We start from the raw sequence: 21,506 nt of genomic DNA on the forward strand, positions 1-21,506 counted from the left end.
ATGACGATGATAATTTTTGTTCGCGACTAAAGGACTTTCTCCGAGAATAAACAGCTCCGCAGGTAATAACTCCTTTTAGAACTAGTACCAAACGGCAGTGACCGATTTTGGTCACTGGCGCTATTTACGCTCTTATAGTTGTAATTAGCAGAGGGCGCCCGCACTTTAGTAGGGGTGTTCGAAAAGTTGGTATTGAGGCCAAGAATAATGCGAATCGTGCAATGGTGAAAAGTGGATTGAATCGAATATCGAATCATACGGAAACAGCGAACAGCGTTGTCATTGACGATTACTATGGAACGGTATATACAGCCTAGTAATGATATGGTTGACAAACTACGGTCAACACTGTTGCACGTACTCAAATGTCACTTAATTAATGCCCTAGCGGAGCATTTAAAAGCCAGCATATTAGGCCCACTGAGAGACATAACCTGGGTGTACTCATGTAAATTTTCATGTTTTATGCCTAAACTATGTTCGTGGATGGTGGACACAACCTGAACCCTATATGCTGACACTGCATGTGCACTTGCCATGGCTGCGCAGCAAACTAGACGCGTTCGTGACCTTTCCGTGCTTCAAGGATCCCGGGTGGAAGACGACCTTCGACGTGCGCCTGCTAGTCAACGAAAACTTGCAGGCCTCCTCGACGGCCGGTGTCGAGAGCACTTCGAAGGAGACGAACGGCAGCACTGTCTACGTCTTCCACAGGTACTACAAGTGAGATAATATCTCGGGAAGATGGACTAGCAGGCAGCGTGGTCAATGTGTTCCACAAATACTACATGCGAGATGGCATTCTATGAAGGTGGGCTAGCTGACAGTGCGGTCTATATCTTCCACAAGTACTACATGCGATAATGCATGTTAGGAAGATGGGCTAGCTGGCAGTGTGGTCTGTCTTCCATAGGTACTACATGCGAGATATCATCTTAGGAAGATTGATTAGCGGGCAGTGTGGTCTATGTCTTCCACAGGTACCACATCTCTGGAAGAGTGAGTAGCTGTGATAGACAAGGTCGTACTGGATATTAAGATTACTTAAAGGGAGACTGACAAAAAATCTTAGTCTGGCGTTTTTCTTCCCTGCAATATGTTGCTGGCGGCCTATAGTCATAGCACGGTACATCGCTTGCTTCAGTGCGTGACATATAATTAATTACTGTCTGCTTATTACTGATCAGTCTCAGTTTAGGTTTGGTAGAGCTCCGAGAATGACAAGTCGCCGGATGCAATTAACACCATCTAAATTGTGAAACTTGGTTGACGAGTTCGATTATGTGAGGACACAGAACCCTGACGCTCTACCGCGCTGCCTGCGTCCTCTACCCGCGCTCTTTCGCCGAACAGTAATCTGCTGGCACAAGCGCGACAGAAGGGCAATTGAGACTGTGATGTCATCGTTACTAGCTGCGCCAGCTCGGAGCTCGGCTGCAGCGGTGACGTTGCGGAAGTTGGGGGTCACCTTCAGGTCACCTTAGATTAGGTTAATGTCGTGAGGTGCGGCGTATAGCTCTGGATTGCGCGCACGAACTTCAAAATTCATGTATACGACGTTCCAAGCTATATTCGCTGCTGAGATTTGGTAGATGATATAAGCATGTTCACGAGAGTCAATCCCGCAGGCTTTCTAAGCCACAAAATTTTGTCAGTGCCCCTTTAAGACCGCACACATCGTCTCTCTGCTAAAGAAGATTGTAGAAAGCTGACTACTGGGACAAATAAGGCTAGTGATTGTTACCCCGTTTTACAGGCAGTTTCTAATAGCTGTCTTCTAACTCTAAAGCTTTGGAAGTGCAGCGTGTTGTACTTTAATGCTGGATGACTAAAATTTGCTGGCAACATGAATTGAACTGTATGGTGTTTCATTATCTAAGAATGTCTCCTGTATGCCAATGATGTGTGTGTGTGTGGTGGCACTGGGAATCAAACCACGTACATTCCACGTAAGATGCTAACACTCTATCACTTTACTACAGCTGCGGTGCACTCATAGGTATGCACATTAGCATGTAAGGCATCGCAGGGGACGCCGGAAAAGACCTGTGCCTTCAGACATAGCTTTCATCTCTTTATATCCCCCTCTGAAATAAGCACCTCCCTTCTGCTGAGGAGCTGTTTTGTCGTAGCAACAACTTTCATTTTTTGCGTAGCTGCTGTATTAAACGTCGCGGTAGCCGAGTGGCTGGGGCTCGAAACCGGCCTTGGGTCTACGGTATCAATGTTATAAGAAGTATAAAAAAATACAAGAGGTTTTATACAGATTTATGGGCCCTTGAAATCACCTCACTGAGGAAAATTATGTCAGAAGTTTCCGATTAAAGCGGAACTCGCATTGTGATACCGGTTTCTGCATGCAGGAGCCCAAATTGCATTTCAATTTATTTTCATCATTCTTGCTTCTTGTGGTTATCGCTAATGTGGCTAAAAAAAAAACCTATTACGGGCCACTTGCATGCTACAATTCTATACGCTTGGTATGATATTTGCTTTTGTGCCGGTGTTTTGGACAGTGCTCATCAATCTTATCTCTCATTCTGATTAGCTGTATTCTTCTCTCGCATCTTCTGGTTTATAATATTGCTCGAGCATAGCTGCGAACAAAACAGCTATCTTTCCTAAAACATCGTTTTTTTTTTGCCATACCGCAGAACGGAACCCATGTCGGCTTACCTGCTGTCCGCCATCTTCACCAACTTCAGCGTGGACAAGAGCGGCAGGATGAACCTGTGGTCCCCCGCTTCGTGCGTATGCGTGTTGTCATGGCAACGACAGTAGTACAAACTAGCAATAGCAAATAACGATGACGTAATTATGACGTTAGTCTAGCTTAGGGGCGTGCAAATAAAAGTGTTCGAGACCGGATTGAATATGAATCTAGTCGACTACTTTTCGTACGACCTTGGAATATTGAACAGCCGCTTTCACAGTCATAATAAAGTGATGTTTGCAACACATTATTGTTCATTTTACAATAAAACAGAAACTTAGCATCAGCCGCAAATACGTACATTGTTCTGCAGTACAGTCTGTCGGCACTCCTGTCGCTGTCTCTAAATTAATTAATCGGAAAGCTTTACATGATTAACTTCATTAAATTGAAGGTGAACATCACCGACGAGTAAACGTCTTACGGTACACTTTGAATACGTTATTCGTTCATCGATATTGCCTTCCCTAGCTTGAAGCCACCGGGGACCGAACCTACAACACACAACGTATAATTTGCGGGCCTCTCCCGCTGCGTTTCTGTCGTGGTGCATCGTGGCTCAGTATCACCAAAGTGAACTTTCCTCAATAGCAGGCCTTCGTTAGCTGGGCATTTAACGCAGCCCAGTTGTACGAGCCCTTTTGGCAAGTAAAGCCTTCGAATTAAATGCAAGTAAAAAGTGCTACGCAGTTAAGAGCCACGCAGAATGCGATGGAACGGAAAATGATGTGCGTAACATTAAGAGTGGGAAGATAGCAGATTGGATTAGAAAACAAACAGCCGTTCCCAACATTCTAGCTAGCATTCAAAGGAGTCGTGAAAAGAAAACGATTCCCAGATATTTCGACGCAATATTCAGTCTTCGTTTAATAACGCCCGTTTGAATATCCTAGCCTTCTTGCGCTTCTAAAGCTACAATGCGGCACCGCCGGCCGGCATAAGCACTAAAACGTGACGTCATCGTAAGAGATTTGAAATGGTAAGCGTATCGTTAACATTTCTTTGCTCTAAAATAATAAATTGACATGAAAATTACCTAGTGAACGAATAAAGCGGCAATTTTTGAGCTCACAGTACTGCTCAAAGCCCAAAAGCCGACTCCGTACTAACAAACGTCGCTGCAGTGGCTGCAACGCGGGAAGGTCAGCCATTTTGGGATTGCACGATTTGTTTGCGTGACGTCATTACGGCGCCGCAGTCGACACGGTGTGATGATTCGAACCTCGGTCAACTATGGCTCAACAGGCATCGCATCGTCGCCATGTTCTGTCGACGGCAGAAAATGTTCATTGGCTGACTGAGATGGCGTGAGCTGTAGAGTTGAGGGGAACGCGCGCTGGGAGATCGAGGTAGTGCTTTTGTAGTCATTAAAGCAACCCGGACGATCAAAAGAATCAAGGCATAATATTGAATGGACCGCCACGATTTGCCAATACGCGTCGTTCAAGATTTTCTGAAAACGTTTTACGACCTTTTTGAAACAAGAAATGTGGACCTGGGCATGTGACGTAATGCAAAGGACAGATGGTCAGCTAGAGAGACAGAATAGATGCCAAGAGGTGGTAAACGTAATCGAGGATGGCAGAGGATTAGATAGAGTGGTGATATAAAGAAGTTGTCAGGTATAAAATGGAATCAGCTAGCACAAGACAGGGTAAATTGCAGCCCATTAGGCGAGGCGTTCGTTCTGCAGTAGACGTGAATTGGCTCCTGCTACTGCTACTAATGATGATGATGATGATGAGAAATACAGAGCCGTTCCACTACTGTGAAAATGGAAGGTAGCGAAGCTGTGGTGGAAGCACCGGCAGCGGCCGCGGCTGCACGTTCTGCGGCAGCGACTTCACGTAGAGCGAACGACACTCGTCCGTCCCATAGCGAGTTCGAAGGGCAAGTGCTGATAACAGCGCTAGCGCGATCTCTACGTCACGTGACAAAGGGGAGCAATGACTGGTGGGAAGCGCCGCCGCCGAGTATCGCCACGACACTTGTGAATGAGCACGGGCGGTGGCGAGGGGTACCTCTGCGAAGACGCTTTATACGTGAACCAATATATATCCGCGGCCGAAAGGTTTTGTTCTACGTGTGGTTTTGTCCGCGCACGTGATCTGCCATAACCTATAACCATAACCCATTGCGATACGACGTCCTCAGGTGGAGACGCGATTTACTTCTGCCGTTTCTCTGCACTATTGGCAAGGAAGAGACCACTAACATTGCGATAATGGTATATTAGGCTTACTTGTTGCCCAAAAGATCTTTTATATCACTTCTGGATGAAATATCTTGCAACCCACCTTAGCTTTGGTGAAGGCAGTGCCTTCTTTAACGAGACGTAGGACGTGTGGTGTTTCTGCAGGAATTTGAAAATATGTCTTACCTTGTTAGAAATGATCAATGCCAGCAGATAATGTTCTCATGTAATTTGAATGGGTCGTTGAATACGGTTTATGAAGAAATATAGCATGGTTGACTGTAGAATAATCACATGATTTTGCAGTGAAGTGCTGTAAAATACACTCTTATTCTAAAACTTCTAGTTAATTTAAAGTTGGTCTGCAGACCCCGGGCATACAATTATGTGAATACCACGCATGGGTATGCAGTCGATCGTAATGCGTCTCGCAAAGGGATATACGGCTTCGCTGCAAAAGTGCCTTCTCGTGCAGGTTCTCTGCCTACCGGCCTGAGGTGCTGAAGACCATCGAGAAAGCGGTGAGCCTTCTCGAGGAGCAAGTCGGCGCGTGGAGCAGCAGTCTGCAGGTGATCGACTTGGTGGTGGCACCGGACATGCCGGAAATGGCCGTGTCCGGCGCCGGCTTCATCGGCCTCCGGCAGGGTTCGTTCGACGCCTTCGACATCTGGGAACGCGGCAAATGGGTGGTCACCGTCGTCCAGCGCATCCTTCGACGCTTCTTCCTGTCGTACGCCACGCCTCGGTGAGCGTTATCACCCACTGCACTACTGAAAGTGTTGCCAATCATGCATTACCATAATCCACGATCTTAGGATTGCACAGTGTTCTCCATTAATTATTTCCTCTGGCACCTCGGAAACGAAACCAAAACTGTTCATTCGTGGGGGAATACTTCTTCAATGATCCCCTTTGCGATTGGCGCCAAAATTTTGACATGCTTGTGGAGCTTGGAGCCACAAAGAAGAGGAAACATGACCAAAGTCATGGGTGACGCCGAGGCGGCTCAGCTGAGGCTGGTAAGCGCCATTTTCGGGTCGACGTACCGAAGCTGTTTCAATGAGTATCACACTGAAAATGAGACGTGGTTCAAATTTTGCGTACTCTAGTGAGTAGCAGGAAAAAAGAAGCGATTTTTCTCATTTGGCAACCGCTGAGCCGGGATGACCTAATTTGATGCCATGTCTGTAAATCCACTAATACTTGCACCACTGGCTCAATTTTTCGTTTGTAGTATTCTGATGTCATATCTATTAGGAAAACACGGACAAAAAAAGTCTCCGGCCAAAATAACAAATCCAGGGCTGAAAGGGTCGAGAGGGGGGGAGGCAAGTTTGAACGCAGCGCTCACCCCACCCTCCTGTGGTCGATTCCGAAAGAATGCGAGCTCCGTAATGGAAGCAAAAATGAAAATAAAGCGATAACCTGCTTCTCAGAAAGGCCTGCCATTGGTACCCGGCTTACCATGGTGAGAGTGGGAAGTAAACTCTCAATTGGTCGCCATTATCGGGAAAAACCATGCGTAGCCATAATCCTGCGCATTAAAAATGCGTCCAGTTGTCCACCCAGAACCGGGATTGAAAGAGAGTAGTTAATCTCATCAACAAATGCACGTGGTAGGCGTCTCCTCCAGCTCAGGGAAGACTTACTGTATGCAGCTGTTGCTGTAAACTGCTCTCGTTAAATCCCCGCTCAGGGTAATCAACTGCACGCGGACGCATGCGTTTACCATTTGTTCAGAAGGGTGGGGGGAAGGCTTAGGCCATATTAATTGGGCATTCAGCGAGGCACACCCCACCCACCATGCCTCCACCATGCCCCTACAATATCCACAATTAAGGTGAGAAACATCCCATCATAATGGTGGATTATGGTAATGAATGATGGTTAAACTTTCATTAGGGTAGATAGATAGATGCGCACAAAATGACTTTGGTTCGCCAAGAAAGGGAATTTTCGAGGGTTCATTTCTTTGTCTGACACAACCTTAATTAAAACCAGCAGATAACGAAGCCAATGAAGATATCATCATCATCATCAGCCTGTCTACGCCCACTGCAGGGCAAAGGCCTCTCCCATGTTCCGCCAATCAACCCGGTCCTGTGCTTTCTGCTGCCACGTTACACCTACAAACTTCTTAATCTCATCTACCCACCTAATTTTCTGTCTCCCCCTCACGCGTTTGCCATCTCTTGGAATCCAGTCATAGTTGAAATCAAGTTGAAATCATAGTTGAGTCATAGTTGAAATCAAGAAGAAATAATTATGGGCCGGGCACGTAGCACGTCGGAAGGATAACCGGTGGTCATTAAGGGTAACTGAATGAAGATATAGGGAACGTTAATTGTACTGTTTTAAGTGTACTGTAATAATTGTGATTGAAGAAAGTAAAGCGGACGAAAAGACAACTGGCGGCTGGCAGGGACCGAACCTGCGACCTTCGGATTGCGCGCCCGACGCTCTTACCAACTGAGCTACAGCAGCGGTCGTCCCCTCGTCCATTTGTCGGTTATTTATGTGCATGCGAACCCTGGGAGCGTTAGTCAGCGCCACTCTTAGCCATGAAGGCGAGTGTGGAACACTCTTTTTCCAGATGGCGTCACGTAGCATGTGAACCTTTAGCAAGAGGACAGCTGGTTTTCATTTTAGTTCGCCAAGAAATACTTCGCATTTATTAATAAAAGCTTTACGTATTGGCTACTTAGAATATATCTGGAAAGCTTGGCGTCAGAAGGGATAAAGGGAGCCCAATTTCTGCGAATTTTACTAAAAGCGCTGCATGGCTGCATTCCGGGCAGTGCCAGGGAGCGGGAACGTTCGAACCAAGATGGCACCCACAGAAAGCTGTGTCCCCACCCTGTAGCAGAGGAGGCGGACATATTGAGGCAACCTACGCGGCAACACCGAGCCGCGAGCCTGTTCACGGCTTTTCGTTAAAAGAGTTGACTGGTGGGCGAGTTGGTGTTCTGACACAAACTATCGCAAGTAGCGCAACTAGACAGGACACACAGCAAGGAACAGCGAGCAGTGCGCCTGTGCTCGTCAATTCCTTGCTGTGTGTCCTGTTTATATAGTTGCGCTACTTACGATGGTTGCTATGGCTTTTCGTGTTTCGCAGAAAGTAGACGAGAAGCTTTGAAAACATACGAAAAGAAACGTACCGACATATTTTAGGGGCGTCTTGCCCTGATTAGTTCTTTGAGAGAAAGCTGTCCACATTGAAAAAAATGGCGAAACTTGCACTAAGTCGCGCAAGACTCCAAACAGCGAAACTGCGACGATTTTGAAGACTAATCTGGTTGCTTCTAGGTTGTTTCTGGGACTTAGCTAGGTGATGCAGGATGTTTCTAGGTTGCTTCTGGGTCGTTGCTAGGCTTTAGCTAGGTGATGCTAGGTTGTGTACACGTTTATTCTCAGCGCAGAGAGGTTCGAGTTAAACCACAGACAGTCACAGACACGACACGGATGTCCAAACCGCAGAGACATAACCTCGCGCTGAAACAAAGCCTTCGCACCTCTCATAGATCCATGGGCACGTTATCGTTGGCGTAGGCCTTCCATCGCTTCGGGACCGCCGTCACTTCGCAACTATTTGTTGGGCTAACCGTTGCCCGTTTCATTATTAGTGAACCAATGGTGAGTAGTGAGATTTACCCACTTTCTGTGGCACACACCCGTTTATGATGATGATAGTTTTTTGGTTCGCCGGACAAGGAACGATTAGCGAAGCAGCTTCGCTCTTAATAAAGGAATAAGTGCGCGAGACGACGTCATTCACCCAGCGAGACTCACACACGTCTTATCATTGATAGGGTGCCTAACAATGCACTGCAGCACCCTGAAGGACGCATGGATTGCCGAGTCCCTGGCGTACTTGTTCCGGCGCTATGTGCTTCAAGAGTTGGGCTTCGGTCATATTGAGGACCGCATGCGGCTTCTCAGCTATCGCGAAGCCATGGACTGTGACGACAATGGCACGGACAGCGGCGCCCTGCGCACCACGCTGATCTTCTCGATGCTTGCCGACTTGTGCCCCATGACGTACGTTGATATTGCAGAGCTTATTCGTTGAAGAGGCCATGACGTTGTTGTCCTACTGTTTTTCTCTTTATCGTTATAACATTGCACAGAATCTGTCTAGTGTCCTTGTATACGCTTCCGCAGGGAGCAGAGTTGCGCATATCGCTTCCTTACGCACAAGCGTGCGAAGTCTGGCTCCTGCACGCGGAAAGTAAATCTACTGCAAAGCTTTGGGACACCATGACGAATCTAACGCAGTAGTGCGCCGGCGAAGTCGTAGTGGAACACCGCAATGCGCATGAACGAGTGGGATCGATGACGGAGCGTGTCCAAACTATGGTAATAGCGCCTAAATGCTATGACGTGTTCGACAAGGACGCTCGGAGCATTTGCTGCAGAAACACGCAATTTGACTATCGTGCTGCCGTATGAGGCGTCATGTTGGCTGCGGCGCTAGCAGCTCATGCTGACGAGCGTTGTAAACCAGCTCTTGGATTTTTGTTTCTGAAAGCAATGTTTTCCTGAGTTTTTTCCCACCTGCATTCTCTAAAGGGATACGATGAATATTTCTCACCTTAAATGACTGCCATATTTACTTGCATACTATCACCACTAGTTAACAATGGCCTTGTCGGCTACTATATATGCCTAATTGACCGGTTATGGTGGGCTGTACATATGATCTTGTTCTGGCTTAGAATAGCCGCATGATCGTTAATATTTGTTAGTGTTGACTTGCGACGGTAAAATATTGGCTAATTATTATTTGTACTGCGTACAGTTAGTTACACTTTGGCAAATATTTGCGAGCTCTTCGATAGTGTCGGCTCTCGCTAACTATTAGCTGCTGTAAGTAGCATTGTCTGTATTCAACCACGACGTAATTATTGAATTGCCTACCAACTTTTCTTAGAGCAAGAACATTTAGGCGTGGTGGCACATGGACTTTTGTATGGCGTGCCGCACTTGATGACATTCGCACGAGACATCGTTGCCAGCGTTGCTTTGGCCTTTCGCGTTTTGCGAGTACATTGTGCCAATGTACATACCTCTACCAGTGATTTCTGTTCTCTGGTATGATCTGTGTTTAAGCATCAAGTCTGACACCGGCACGCACACGCGTCCTCGCTGTTTTGCGCGCAGGATCCACTCTGGCATCACACGCTACATGAAGGAGAACGAATACGGAGTAGCCGACGACGCGGTCCTGTGGCGCACACTGGATCTTTCGGGGTTACTTTCTCACAACATGGACACGTGGTTTGACCACGGAGGTTACCCCGTGGTTAGTGTGCTCCGCGTGCACGACCATCGTGGACCCGGTCTTGTCCTGAAGCAGGTCGGTACAAGGAACGAATACGTGGGCCAGCATAGGGCCAGTGCATGCATGTTCCTGCGAAGTTGCGTTTTAGATGCGAAGCATATTATGGTGGAGTTCAAACCGGTGGTGGTGTGCGGCGTGACCACCCTTACTGCGCATGCGCACACCCTCTCCACACACCTCTCCCCCTCCTAACTCCTCCCCCTTTGCCCCTCTCCATTCCCCCCTCTCCTCCTTTCCCCCTCTGTAACGCGGGCTCGACATGCCGAAACGCTGCTTGGCATCGCACCATGGTCCAATTTAGCGGGAGATTATGTGTTTTTTATATTTCACCGTGTATATGTCCGCCACCGGTAAGCCTGTCGCAATAGCGCTCAATATCTGAGCATGAGGTTCTCAGGTTATATTCCCGGCTACGGCGGGGAAATGAGGTCTGCAGAACGCAAAAGCGTACGTGTGCAATGCTTTTGAGATTCGCTGAAGAAATTTAGATGATCATAATCAGTATGGAGTGGTCCATTACGGCATCGCTCATAGCCCACGCTTAGGACGTTAAGGCGCGTAACATAATCTTATCTTGATGAGAGCCCGCTAAAGGACGCTCGTTACCGACGTTACCGACAAGCATCAGTGTCAGTATTTTCAAAATCATAAATATTTCTTTTATGCGCGAGGTAGGTTTCAAAGTGCCACGGCCGCACTGTCGTTCGTGCAATGCGCAGTTTGCCTGTTTAGCGACATACAAAATATAACTTTACTCTCATCGTGAAACCACGAGCAAGTACAAACTTCGGCATGGATAACAAACACCTCGTTTTCATGCGAACCATGTGGTCCCGACCAGTGCTGCACCCGCAGCTGGGGTATAAAGTAAAGCACCGTAACCATGCCCAATACTGCGCGTGGTTATGGTGCTTGACTGCTGAGCAGAAGGTCGCGGCCTTGAATCCCGACCGCGGTGGCCGCATTTCGATGGAGGCGGGTGCTGGAGGCCGGTGTGCTTAGATTTAGGTGCAGGTTAAAGGACCCCAGGTGGTCGAAATTTGCGGAGCTCTCCACTACGGCGTCTGTCATAATCATATCGTGGTTTTGGGGTGTAAGAACCCAAGAATTACTATTTACGACACATTCTGCCATTAGTTGCGAGAATGGGTAATGTCTGAATGCACAACTCGCACATTATCAACAAGGTCTATCCATCACGAAAGAGGGCGAGTGTGCAAGCACGGACACAGGAGAAGAGCACAGGACAACACAAACGTCTACTATGAACTGAAAGGGCTCCCAGTGTTGAAGAGATAGTAGACACAAAACCTATCGGCGCATGCGCAGGTTATGGAGCGTCTCCTGTTGATCAGGCAAGCGTGCGGTATATTACGCGAAAGATAACTGCTTAGTCTTTTCATTTCTTCACTACGCGAGTTAATCGATGGTTGGCTCACTCACGTGCTTCTACTACTACTGATATGCCAAGCCTCGACCACCATACGTGTTTCTTTTTAAACGCTCAGCGCCAGTGGCCACAGCAACGCGAAGGTAAACCACTTCCAAGAGAAGCGTAAGCCGAGCACCAAAGCTGGCGTTCATTTTGTGCACACACGAATAACTGCAATGAGGAGAAATGAAACATCTAAGCAGTCGCCTCCTCGCGCGATGCCGCACGTGTAAGCGAATGACGGTTGGCGCTCCATACCTGAGCACGCACAGACAAGCTTTGTGTGTACCTACTCTTCCGCCACCGGGTTCCCTTTCAATTAAGAGTTGGCGTCTTCGTTGTCGTAATAAATGCGGGGGTTTGGCGTGCCAAAGCCACGATGTGTTTACGAGGCACACCGTAGCGGAGAGCCCCGGAAAATCCGACCATCGCGTATTCTTTAACGTGCACCTGAATCTAAGTACACGGGCTTCTAGCATATTCGCCTCCATCGAAAATGTGACCGCTGCTGCCGAGATCGAACCCGCGACCATCGGGTCGGCTTTGTGTCGTCTTGTTCTCTTTTGCTGTGTCCGTGTTGAAACGTCCACTTTCTTTCGTGATAAATAGTGGCTAACCAGCCCAACTTTCTGTCGTTCTAAGAACACGGTCAGTCGCTACGCGAAGATTATGCTCACCGAGAATAAAAATGGCACCCGCAGGGTTGGCAGTGCTTCGAGGACATGGAGTGCAATCATACGCTCGTGTGGCCGGTGCCCTTCGTGCTGGTCGTGCAGGGAGGAGTCCGCGTTCCCGAGCAGGGCGCCCTCTGGTTCAGAGGAACCATCCAACGATACAAGTGAGCGCCCGATGAGCCATCTGAAGTGTTCAACAGCCTTGTTGAATCTCTTGGGTAGTGTCTTCCTTCCTTGCTGTCCCAGTGTGTAGTTTTGCACTTCCTACGAAAATGCATCTGTACCAAGTAGTTCGGTCTACTTGTTTATTATGTTGAATAAAGCTTCGCTTTGTTCAACAAGGCTGAAAGCTGAAAAAAATGATGCAGCCGAAATTCGAGGAACTGTTGCGGAGTAACCCCTAAGAGAAATGTCTACAACGGCTGCATTTTACTGGAACGTACCTACGGGGCAGAAACCCGGAGGCTTACGAAAAGGGTTCGACATTAATTCAGGACGACGCGATGAGTTACACAAAGAAAAATAATAGGTGTAACCTTAAGGAACAAGAGGAGTAAAAGAGTGGGTCAGGGAACAAATAGGTGTTAAGGATTGGCTTGGTGATGCGCTTATGGTAGGGATACGTTACAAAGTACACAGGACACAGTGTCGAAGGTCATCTTTGTCGAAGTCAAGATGAGGAAACGGGCATGGGCAGGGCACATAGCGCGAAGGCAAGACAACCGCTGGTCATTAAGAGTAACAGACTGGATTTCAAGAGAAGGTAAGCGCGCGAGAGGGAGGCAGAAAGTTGGGTGGGCATATGAGACTAGGAAGTTCGCGGGGATAACGTGGCTCCAGCAAGCACAGGACCGGGTTAATCCGCCTGTTTCATTTTTGTTTGCCGACCTCTGCCGTTTTGGTAGGGTTTTCGTAGGGGCCTGGACAGCCGATATCGCCAGAACGAAAGCCTCCGAGATGCAGGGGCGTTGCGCGACCTTTCCGCTAGGGGAAAGGCGCATGCGCCGTGGCATCGGGTAAGAGGCGGATTGTCGAAACATGGGAGAGGCGTTTGCTCTACAGTGGGCCTATTAAGGCTGATGATGATGATTGGGGAGTGAGGCACTGCGCGAACCGTTTTGGTACGAGACGCCGTCACGCGCGTCTAGTTAGCATGAAGAAATTTTTCATTTAGGAGACGGAGTCAGAGTTTCATTGTGCAATTAGGTGATATCTGGCTGCATGTGCAGACAGACCTTTATATGGTAGTAAAACGGTGATCTGCGGTGCCCGCGAGAATGAACCGGTAATGGAGATTGTACAACAGTAAATTGCAATTTAGTAGTGAAATACCGACTAAGCAGAAACACCGAGGCAGGCATGCAGGAAACTGAATGAATGAATGAAAGTACTTTATTTTTTCTTTACAGAATCATGCGTATACAGATATCTGGACCGATAGCCAGGGAATGAAAGAATGAATTGAAGTACTTTATATTTTTTTCTTAACATAATCATGGATGTACAGATATCTGGACCGATAACCAGGGAAGGCTAGCTTTCGGTCCAATGTTTAAAAATAAAACCGACAGGTCAGGTGCAGAATTCAACAGCACAGTATTCTAGTACATTTCATGATTCATTACCAACAAGACACTTTATGAAATAGACTTAATCAATCAGGGCAAGTAAGCTTGAGATGCTGGTTCTCAAGAAAAAAAAATTTGCTGGCTTAAATTAATTGCTCTTTTTATGAGAATATTCATGTGCGGTGTGCCGTTTTACAATGTAGTTACACACAGAACAGAGCCAGAAACAAGCACACCCGTTGAGGCAGTCCAGATGTGGCTATGCATAAACCCTATTGGAGTGTTGCCCTTACAAAATTTCTTTACGGTGAACCGAAAATCTGTCGAAACACGCGAAGAGACGGGAAAACATGGAGATGCATCGCCAGATCAATCAATCACTCGATCAAATCAAATTTTATTTTCGCTTCAGTCAGTACAGTGCATTGTCACTGCGAAAATGGCGGACGAGAGAGAAAAGCTGCGCTTGCGCAGCTTGACTAAGCTCTGCTCACCCGTACAGCAGCAGTGACAGGACGAAAAATCTAAGCAAGTCTATATAGCCACAGTATAACAATGCTATTACCAAAAGTAGTTATATAATCTACGATGTTGTAATAAAGAAACATCAACGTATGTTTTAATTTGCAATCACTTTAATAAAACGGGTCACTGTAAATATACAAACATCTCACGCGACAGCGTGTACAACTTCTCATTATTCAGCCATGTTCTCGCCTTGCATCTTCCAGTTTGGCGGGAGATCTCGGTTCATCGTGGCTCCTGGTGAACGTAGCCACGGTGTCCTACTTCCGCGTCCAATACGACACGGACAACGTGGCCCTCCTGACGAGTCAGCTGCTAAAGAACCACACAGTCTTAAACATGAACAGCAGGGCCAAATTCCTCGACGACATGGTGGCGCTGACAGTGAGGCGCATGGTGTCCATCGATGCCCTGGTGGGACTGCTAACATATCTGCAGGTATGTCCTGTTTCATGGCTAATCTCAACTTCGGCCCATCTTCGGTACTCAAGAGGAATGCAAAATAAATTTCGTATTGAAGCGTGTAGAATTGTCAAAATACGTACTTCGACTAATCATAATACTATCACAATGCACCGCGAACGAAGGATGACGTAGTCAGTGCGTGCTACCCTACCGCCAACCGCGCGGAAGACCTCTGAGTAGCCTAGGCGGCTGCAGTCGTTTTTATTCGTGAAAAATTCATTGTATTGTCCTAAAGGATGAATATGCAAAAAGCGAATTTTAATAGGACGACAGCAAGTCTACAAAAACAATAACTGCTACTCTAAAAACGCGATGCAGACAAACACTATTGCAGTTTGTTCCTAATTGCTGCTCAAAAACTACAGATCACATTCGAATACTACTATCATACTATCATTCGCAACTTCTAGGTACCGTGGCGCCGCCGAGTGGTGGCCGCCGGAAGCTCTGTTGAGATTATTGAAATGTTGGACCCGCTTAAGTCAGCGAATGTTGCCACTTGTTCTGTCTCGTTTGGGGTCGTTTTGCGACGGTGTGCACGGTCTCGATACGTGACACTTTCGGTTCCTCAATGTGAACGGAAAATAAAAGAAAAAGGCAACTGATTTTACTGCGGGACTCGGTGCTCACAGCGTACAGCGGGAGGCAAAGCAAAAGCCTCCCCTTCAGATTAGCACCTCGAAAAGCCGTGAGTGGTTAAGCGGTTTAAACTTCGCAAGCAAATAATCAAGGCTCATGAATGTATGTAGAATCCCATTTTGTGTTTGAGTATATGTCTACTACCTCATATCACCTTTCTCGCGCTTCGTTCCTCCGCTCGACACAGTCGCTGTGCAGACAGTACCAGAACTGATAAGGAATGCGTTGCGCCTCTAGAACATAATGAAAAGTCCGCTTTCAAAGCGTCCATCGCACCATTACACGTCTGAAGGGGCTGGAAAGTGCCTCCGTGACCTTCACATCTCCAGCTCTTTTTGTTCGGTATTACTTGCTGATGGCGCTGTTTTTTCGTCCCTGTCCCGTACGACGTTACTTATTGCACTTCTCATAAACACCGAAAGCGTAAGATGATAACAGGAACGTCACATCTTAAACGTGAAAATTGCGTCTTGCGCTGGTTTCATTCGCTGCTTGTCGACCTATTGTGGCATTCCGCTGTTTATTTTTTCTCTTTTTACCAAGAAAGCGCAATAAAATCGTATTTCCGATAAAAGTGGTTCTTGTGCTTCGGTCTCGAAGGGCAACGCATCTTTTTTTTTCGTTTACTTACATTACTTCGTGCTTTGAGGGAGCTGAGGTAGCTACGCGGCAGAATGCAATGCAAGCAGAAATGAGGTAAAGGATGTATCCGAGAATGTCTCTGATATTACTGAGACATCTTTACTGAGTCTCCTACTACCATATCGTGCTAACAGCACAGCGGGGGTTGCAACGCGCGATTAAGCGCCGCAAGCAACACGACTAGTGTGTTTGCTTTATTTACAATTGTGTGCATATTTACCTTCCTAATGAGGTTCCAATCACGTACCCGACATTCCTTTACTTATTATAATATGTCACCGCAACCATGCTTTCACTAAAACATAAATCGGAGTGCAGCCGAAGCGCAAAGAACTGAACTCTTCGCCAAACAAGTACTTTGCTAAATCGTCTGCAGCGGGCCGATAATCTCAACGACCGCCATGTTGGATGTACAGTCGCGCCACCTATAGGCCGTGAAAGTTGCGAATGCTACCTGCATACTATCTTCCAGCTTGGTTAGTAATTATGGGGAACACGCGTCGTAAGCCAGCGAGCTGCTCTTTCCCAAGGAACCCGCTGTGGTACTTAGCAGCTATGGCGTTACTCATCTCACCTTGAGGGCCCGGTTTCGAGCCTGGCTGTGACGACAGTATCTAGCAGGGGACCTAACGCAGAAGCGACGTGTAGTTAAGTTTAGGTATATAGGTTTAAATAGTATAGGTCATTGCTCAGTCTCCCATTACTGCGTGCCTTATACTTATTTAGCGGTTTTGGCGCATTAAATCCAAGAATTTAAATTGTTTTTTCGGATGGACGCTGTTGTACTAGGAAGCTTGTCCCACTAGATAGACAGCTGGTAACTGAACAGAAAATGAATCTTGCTGCTGTAATTGAATGTACAATGGAAGCTTCAAGCCACTGTTGGCCTGCTCTTACAGCAGGCCTCCCTGGCAGCTCATGCTCAGCGTTTAACCAAATGTGATTTTAGATTAACATTCTTGTCACATAGTAAGCACTAGGTGAACACATGCCTGTTCCGTGTCACCTTATTGTCTTTTGTGTTAGAAGCATAGCACACAATATTGTAAATGTGGTTGAAACTTGAATAATCACAAAAGCTCGAGAACTCAGGAAACAGACAGCGTCCGATGGACCGTAAAATGATGGGCGTAACTTAAGAGATTGAAAGACAGCTGAATGAATCGCAGAAGAAACAGGGTAGCTGATATCCAACTAGACTTTAGGGGGCCCTGGCAACACGTTTTGAAGTAACCGTGGAATGGCTTCAATAAGGACGCCTAAGAGCGAAATTATTTTTTGTGACTTTTTTTACTGTAATTAGTAGCCTTGTGTCCCGTAATGCCGAAATTGAATCGTAAATGCTGTAACGTATTGTATAATTAATGCTAGCGTCGTTAATTGTGAGGAATTTTAGCGTCACTTCAAAACGCCCGACTAAAATCGTAAGAAACTAGCGCCCCACAGTGGGGGAGCGCCTGACACCACGTGCGCTCAAGCTTCGGTGACGCTGAACGCACAGTTTTCAAACCTGGGGACCCACGCTCGCTGAAGAATGAAACGATGTGGGGTCTTTGAACGTGTGCCGCTCAGCAAAAAGAAAAGCATTCGTGGCGTGAGCAGCCAAAACCAACTTGAGAGCAGCCCGACAACAGAGCGAGAGTGGCGACGAACATTAGCCCTCGTTGGGTGCCATTCGTGGTTTCGTGTACGTCCCGTGAGTGTTCTGCCGTTTTGCGACGTCGACAATAGTTGCTTTTTTTGCGGAAAGTCATAAGGGGCCTCTGCCTACGTCATACTAGTGGCGATGTCGCGAAGTGCTGATAACTCAGATGAGCACTCACGCTTTCTTTAGAACCAAATTAAACTATCTTAAAGGCAACGTTGGTTACGGAGATTACGGAGATTTGTAGCACGCTGTAAGTGCTTTTTCTCGTCTCTCGTGCCGACGAACGCGCTGGAAGCTAAGCAGGGAGGGATGGCATGGGGGAAAAAGTTGTCGTCACGCGCGCGTCATGACCGTGAGCACTTATGCTTTTTTTTTTATACATAGCTTGCATTGACATCACCGTGGCCGCCATCTTGGGGGACCAGCGGGTTGAGACGCTCCGTGAGCTTTTGTTCGAACGTGCCGAGCAAGAAACGGTGACGGCTCGCCATCAGATTAGTGCCGGTGCACCCAAGCATCCTTCACACCAAAACCCCCGCGTTCCTTTATGTTCCCCCTTGGCGCGGCTGGCGAACAAAAGAAAGCGGGGAGAGCACAAAAGAACGCGGTGACCGAACACCTGGGTGTCCTTCTCTGCACTGACACACTCTAATGAGATAAAAATGTCATGGTGGCCGCCATGTTGGGGCTCCAGCGCAGAGCACCTGTCTGTGACGTCACGTGCAAGGCATGTATTCGAACGTGCGGCTTACTTTCAGTGGGATCGCGAGCGCGCGCGCGGGCTCGTGGCGGCCTCCGGCGGCGGCCACGGTAACTAAGCAGTTCGCGATGCTCAAATCAGCCAATGGCTGTGAATATGGGTATATGGCGCGGTCATTTGGGCATGTGGCATCGTTTGTAGAAAGAAGAGGGAACCATTTCCAGCCGACTTCGAGAATTAATTGTAAGTTCCAGGCCGCGTGCTGCGCTACAATGTTTGGCTCGCGTCTTCTCAGGACCCTCGACTACCGATCGGCAGCGTCAGCTCGTACAACTGCTCGCACAACATGCTCGTACAACTGCTCGTGCAACTGACCACGTTGAAAAAGTGTTGCAGGGACCCTTTAATATGGGCAGACGACGTCATGAGGCGAACAGCTAACCGATGGTCAGTTAGAACGATGGTATTTATGCCAAGAGATGGTAAGCGCTTCTAGAAAGACGGCGAGCTGGAGCGAGAAAATAGAAAAACAAATTTGCAGACATAAAATGGAACTAGCTCGCGCAGGACAGGGCGGGTAGGACATCACTGGCAGAAGCCTTCGTCCTGCACCTACAGTGATCATAATATAGGCTGACAGTTATGATAATGAGCCAGAAAACTTGAACAATGCCATACCAATGACGAGCCGCAGTCGAAAGAAAGCCGTAGTGAAACTTGATGTTCGACGTCGCCGCAGAAAGAGGAGAGCTGCGCGGTGTGGCAGCTGTACACGAGGTCCGCCCGTGAGGCCCTGGTCGAGTTTTCGGGTCGAACGGAGTACAGGCCTTTCTACCTGAGGAACCAGGAGATCTGCATGCTCGTACAACTGGAACCGACGGGCAGCCCGTGTCTGCAAGCGATGCGCTGGAAAACTTGCTGCTTCTTCGACATGTGCACGTTGCCTGCGCCTATGGCGCGAATCCGGCGCTAGATTGCGTCACTTTTTTTTTTACGGTGTTCTGCGCATAGTAAGTGTGTGTTAAAATTATAACGAAACTTAAATGACTGTTTGCAGCTGCTTTGCATTTGTTTTGATCCACCCTGCACTTGCGGACTTTCTCGACACGTTTTAGAGTCATATTTCACACGTGTTTATGTCGTTATAGCGGTGCAAATGATGTAGATTGGCAAGTTCTAGATTTTTGCATTGTTCAACTAGGCCGCACTAACTCGAACGGCATTGTAAGTATATCGGAATGTTCATTGTTTTAGCTGCCAGTAAAATAGGGGGGGAGGGGAGTGGTTATTATTAAATTGGGATGGAAGAGAAAAGTGCACCCCGCAACTGTTTCTCTCGTGGTGTGAATTAATACTCAGCACACTGTTGTTCATTAGTTCAGCATCTATGGTAGTACGTGACTAAACTTCAAGTGATTTCGATGGGTATGTTGCTCGCTTGACGTGAGAGAGTCATTTTGATGTCAATAAAGTCAATAAACGGCATGGAAAGCCATGCGCGAGGCAAGACAATGGCTAAAGTCCAGTGCTCCATGCATTTTTCCGCGTGTTGTTACTGTAAGGTATACATTTTTTTTCAATAAATACAAAAGTTGCTTTTTTTTATGAACGAGGACATAATAAATTTGGATCACATTTGCGAAAAACTTCGCAAGGATTGATGGCGCAAGAAAGCCTGACAAAATTTTCTCAGCTCCTAATTTCGAACTCTGCCATAAAATTTAATATCTCAATATTATCTCAATATCTGCAATATGAACTACACGTTAATATTGCAGAGTGGCTGCAAAACAAAGGTCAATTGAAAAAAAAAAAAAGGTCTATGTGTGAATGTGTGAGCACTCTGTGGTGGTGCCCTAAAAACGTTGCAGTTAGCTTAAGCAAGGGACAACGATAGCTGGTTCTATGAAATCTTTATTCCTCAAATACCTTTATTGAAGTTAAAATATTGCAATGTTCTCGCTAGATTGTCAGCTTTTTTTTTACTAGCATTTTGGCGCTGAATATGCCGTACCAAAAGTGGCGCGTTTTATAGGGATACGCTTCTCAATCCAAGTTGCCAACTGAAATCATTGCCAACGTTTAGGAAAAAAATATCAGTGTCCTGGTTAGGTAATCAACACATTCGTCAAGATCGTTATCAAGGTTCAAAAAATGTACGCTTGTAATTAACACCAATATAGTCCGACCCGAAATTCAGTGTCCTTCCAATTTGTGAAGGTAGACTAAGGAGGTTGGTTATCCTAACTTTAAGTGTTCCGTCAGCTTCATGGCCAATCCTCACTTTATTCAGCGCCGTGAAGCGGAAACGTCGTCAACGATATTCTCCCCATCATCGGCATTACTGCTCACTTCTATGTCGCATTCTTTGCTGTATGGATTATATATCTTAGTGGAATTGCAGCGCTGCTTGAAGAAAGACTGGCAGCTCTCTGAAGGGCCTTCTCTCACTTTGCTATCTTTGATATACATTTCACAGTTTCCGACATCTGAAATGCAACGTGTGTTGTGAATACTTCTGATGATATTTATAACGACAAGGCAAAACAATACAAGGCGATCAAGCGGTTTTATTGGAATATACAAACATAACTCTAGGAAGTCTGACAAAAGTTTTAAGCAACTAAATAATAAAGCCTTAAGAGATATTTACCTTTATTGTTCCTACACCGTGTTACATTATGTACTGATAAGGAGACGAAATAATGTTAAGGTTTCGCGAATTTAGGCGGGCGAAAAAGAAGCAAGAGAAAAAAAAAAAACATGGCTGATCCCTCCGTCTTAGGAATCGGTATAACACGAAAGTGAAACGTGTCTTCACAGATGTAGTGCTCATTGTGTTGTGATATATGAGAGCTTGTACAATGTCTACTCGTGTTTGGCAGCTATACCACCGTTTGACGTGGATGCACCCATGTTGACAGCATGTCTCTATAGCGACGACTAACGCCCATGATCATGA

The 21,506-nt window shown here is 46.9% G+C and overlaps 2 protein-coding genes and 1 non-coding gene across 4 annotated transcripts; 2 read left to right on the forward strand and 1 right to left on the reverse strand.

Moving 5' to 3' along the window:
* Positions 1 to 2,657: 2,657 nt before the first annotated feature.
* On the forward strand, positions 2,658 to 12,528 carry LOC119403254 (uncharacterized). Of its 2 annotated transcripts, XM_049418707.1 has the most exons (4): positions 2,658 to 2,747; positions 5,383 to 5,652; positions 10,071 to 10,266; positions 12,385 to 12,528. In XM_049418707.1, exons 1-4 carry the CDS (start codon positions 2,665 to 2,667, stop codon positions 12,523 to 12,525), a joined length of 690 nt encoding a protein of 229 aa, XP_049274664.1. In that variant the 5' UTR covers positions 2,658 to 2,664; the 3' UTR covers positions 12,526 to 12,528. The 2 variants fall into 2 exon arrangements, with proteins under 2 accessions (XP_049274664.1, XP_049274665.1); XM_049418708.1 differs by lacking the exons at positions 2,658 to 2,747; positions 5,383 to 5,652 and adding an exon at positions 8,663 to 8,948.
* On the reverse strand, positions 7,318 to 7,391 carry Trnaa-cgc (transfer RNA alanine (anticodon CGC)). The gene has a single exon. It is a non-coding gene; the product is annotated as a tRNA-Ala (tRNA).
* Positions 12,529 to 13,634: 1,106 nt separating the features above from the next.
* On the forward strand, positions 13,635 to 19,517 carry LOC125759451 (thyrotropin-releasing hormone-degrading ectoenzyme-like). Its single transcript, XM_049418243.1, has 3 exons — positions 13,635 to 13,642; positions 14,657 to 14,888; positions 19,284 to 19,517. Exons 1-3 carry the CDS (start codon positions 13,635 to 13,637, stop codon positions 19,515 to 19,517), a joined length of 474 nt encoding a protein of 157 aa, XP_049274200.1.
* Positions 19,518 to 21,506: the final 1,989 nt, after the last annotated feature.

The sequence above is a fragment of the Rhipicephalus sanguineus genome, chromosome 8, assembly GCF_013339695.2.
Source record: "Rhipicephalus sanguineus isolate Rsan-2018 chromosome 8, BIME_Rsan_1.4, whole genome shotgun sequence".
Taxonomy (NCBI): domain Eukaryota; kingdom Metazoa; phylum Arthropoda; class Arachnida; order Ixodida; family Ixodidae; genus Rhipicephalus; species Rhipicephalus sanguineus.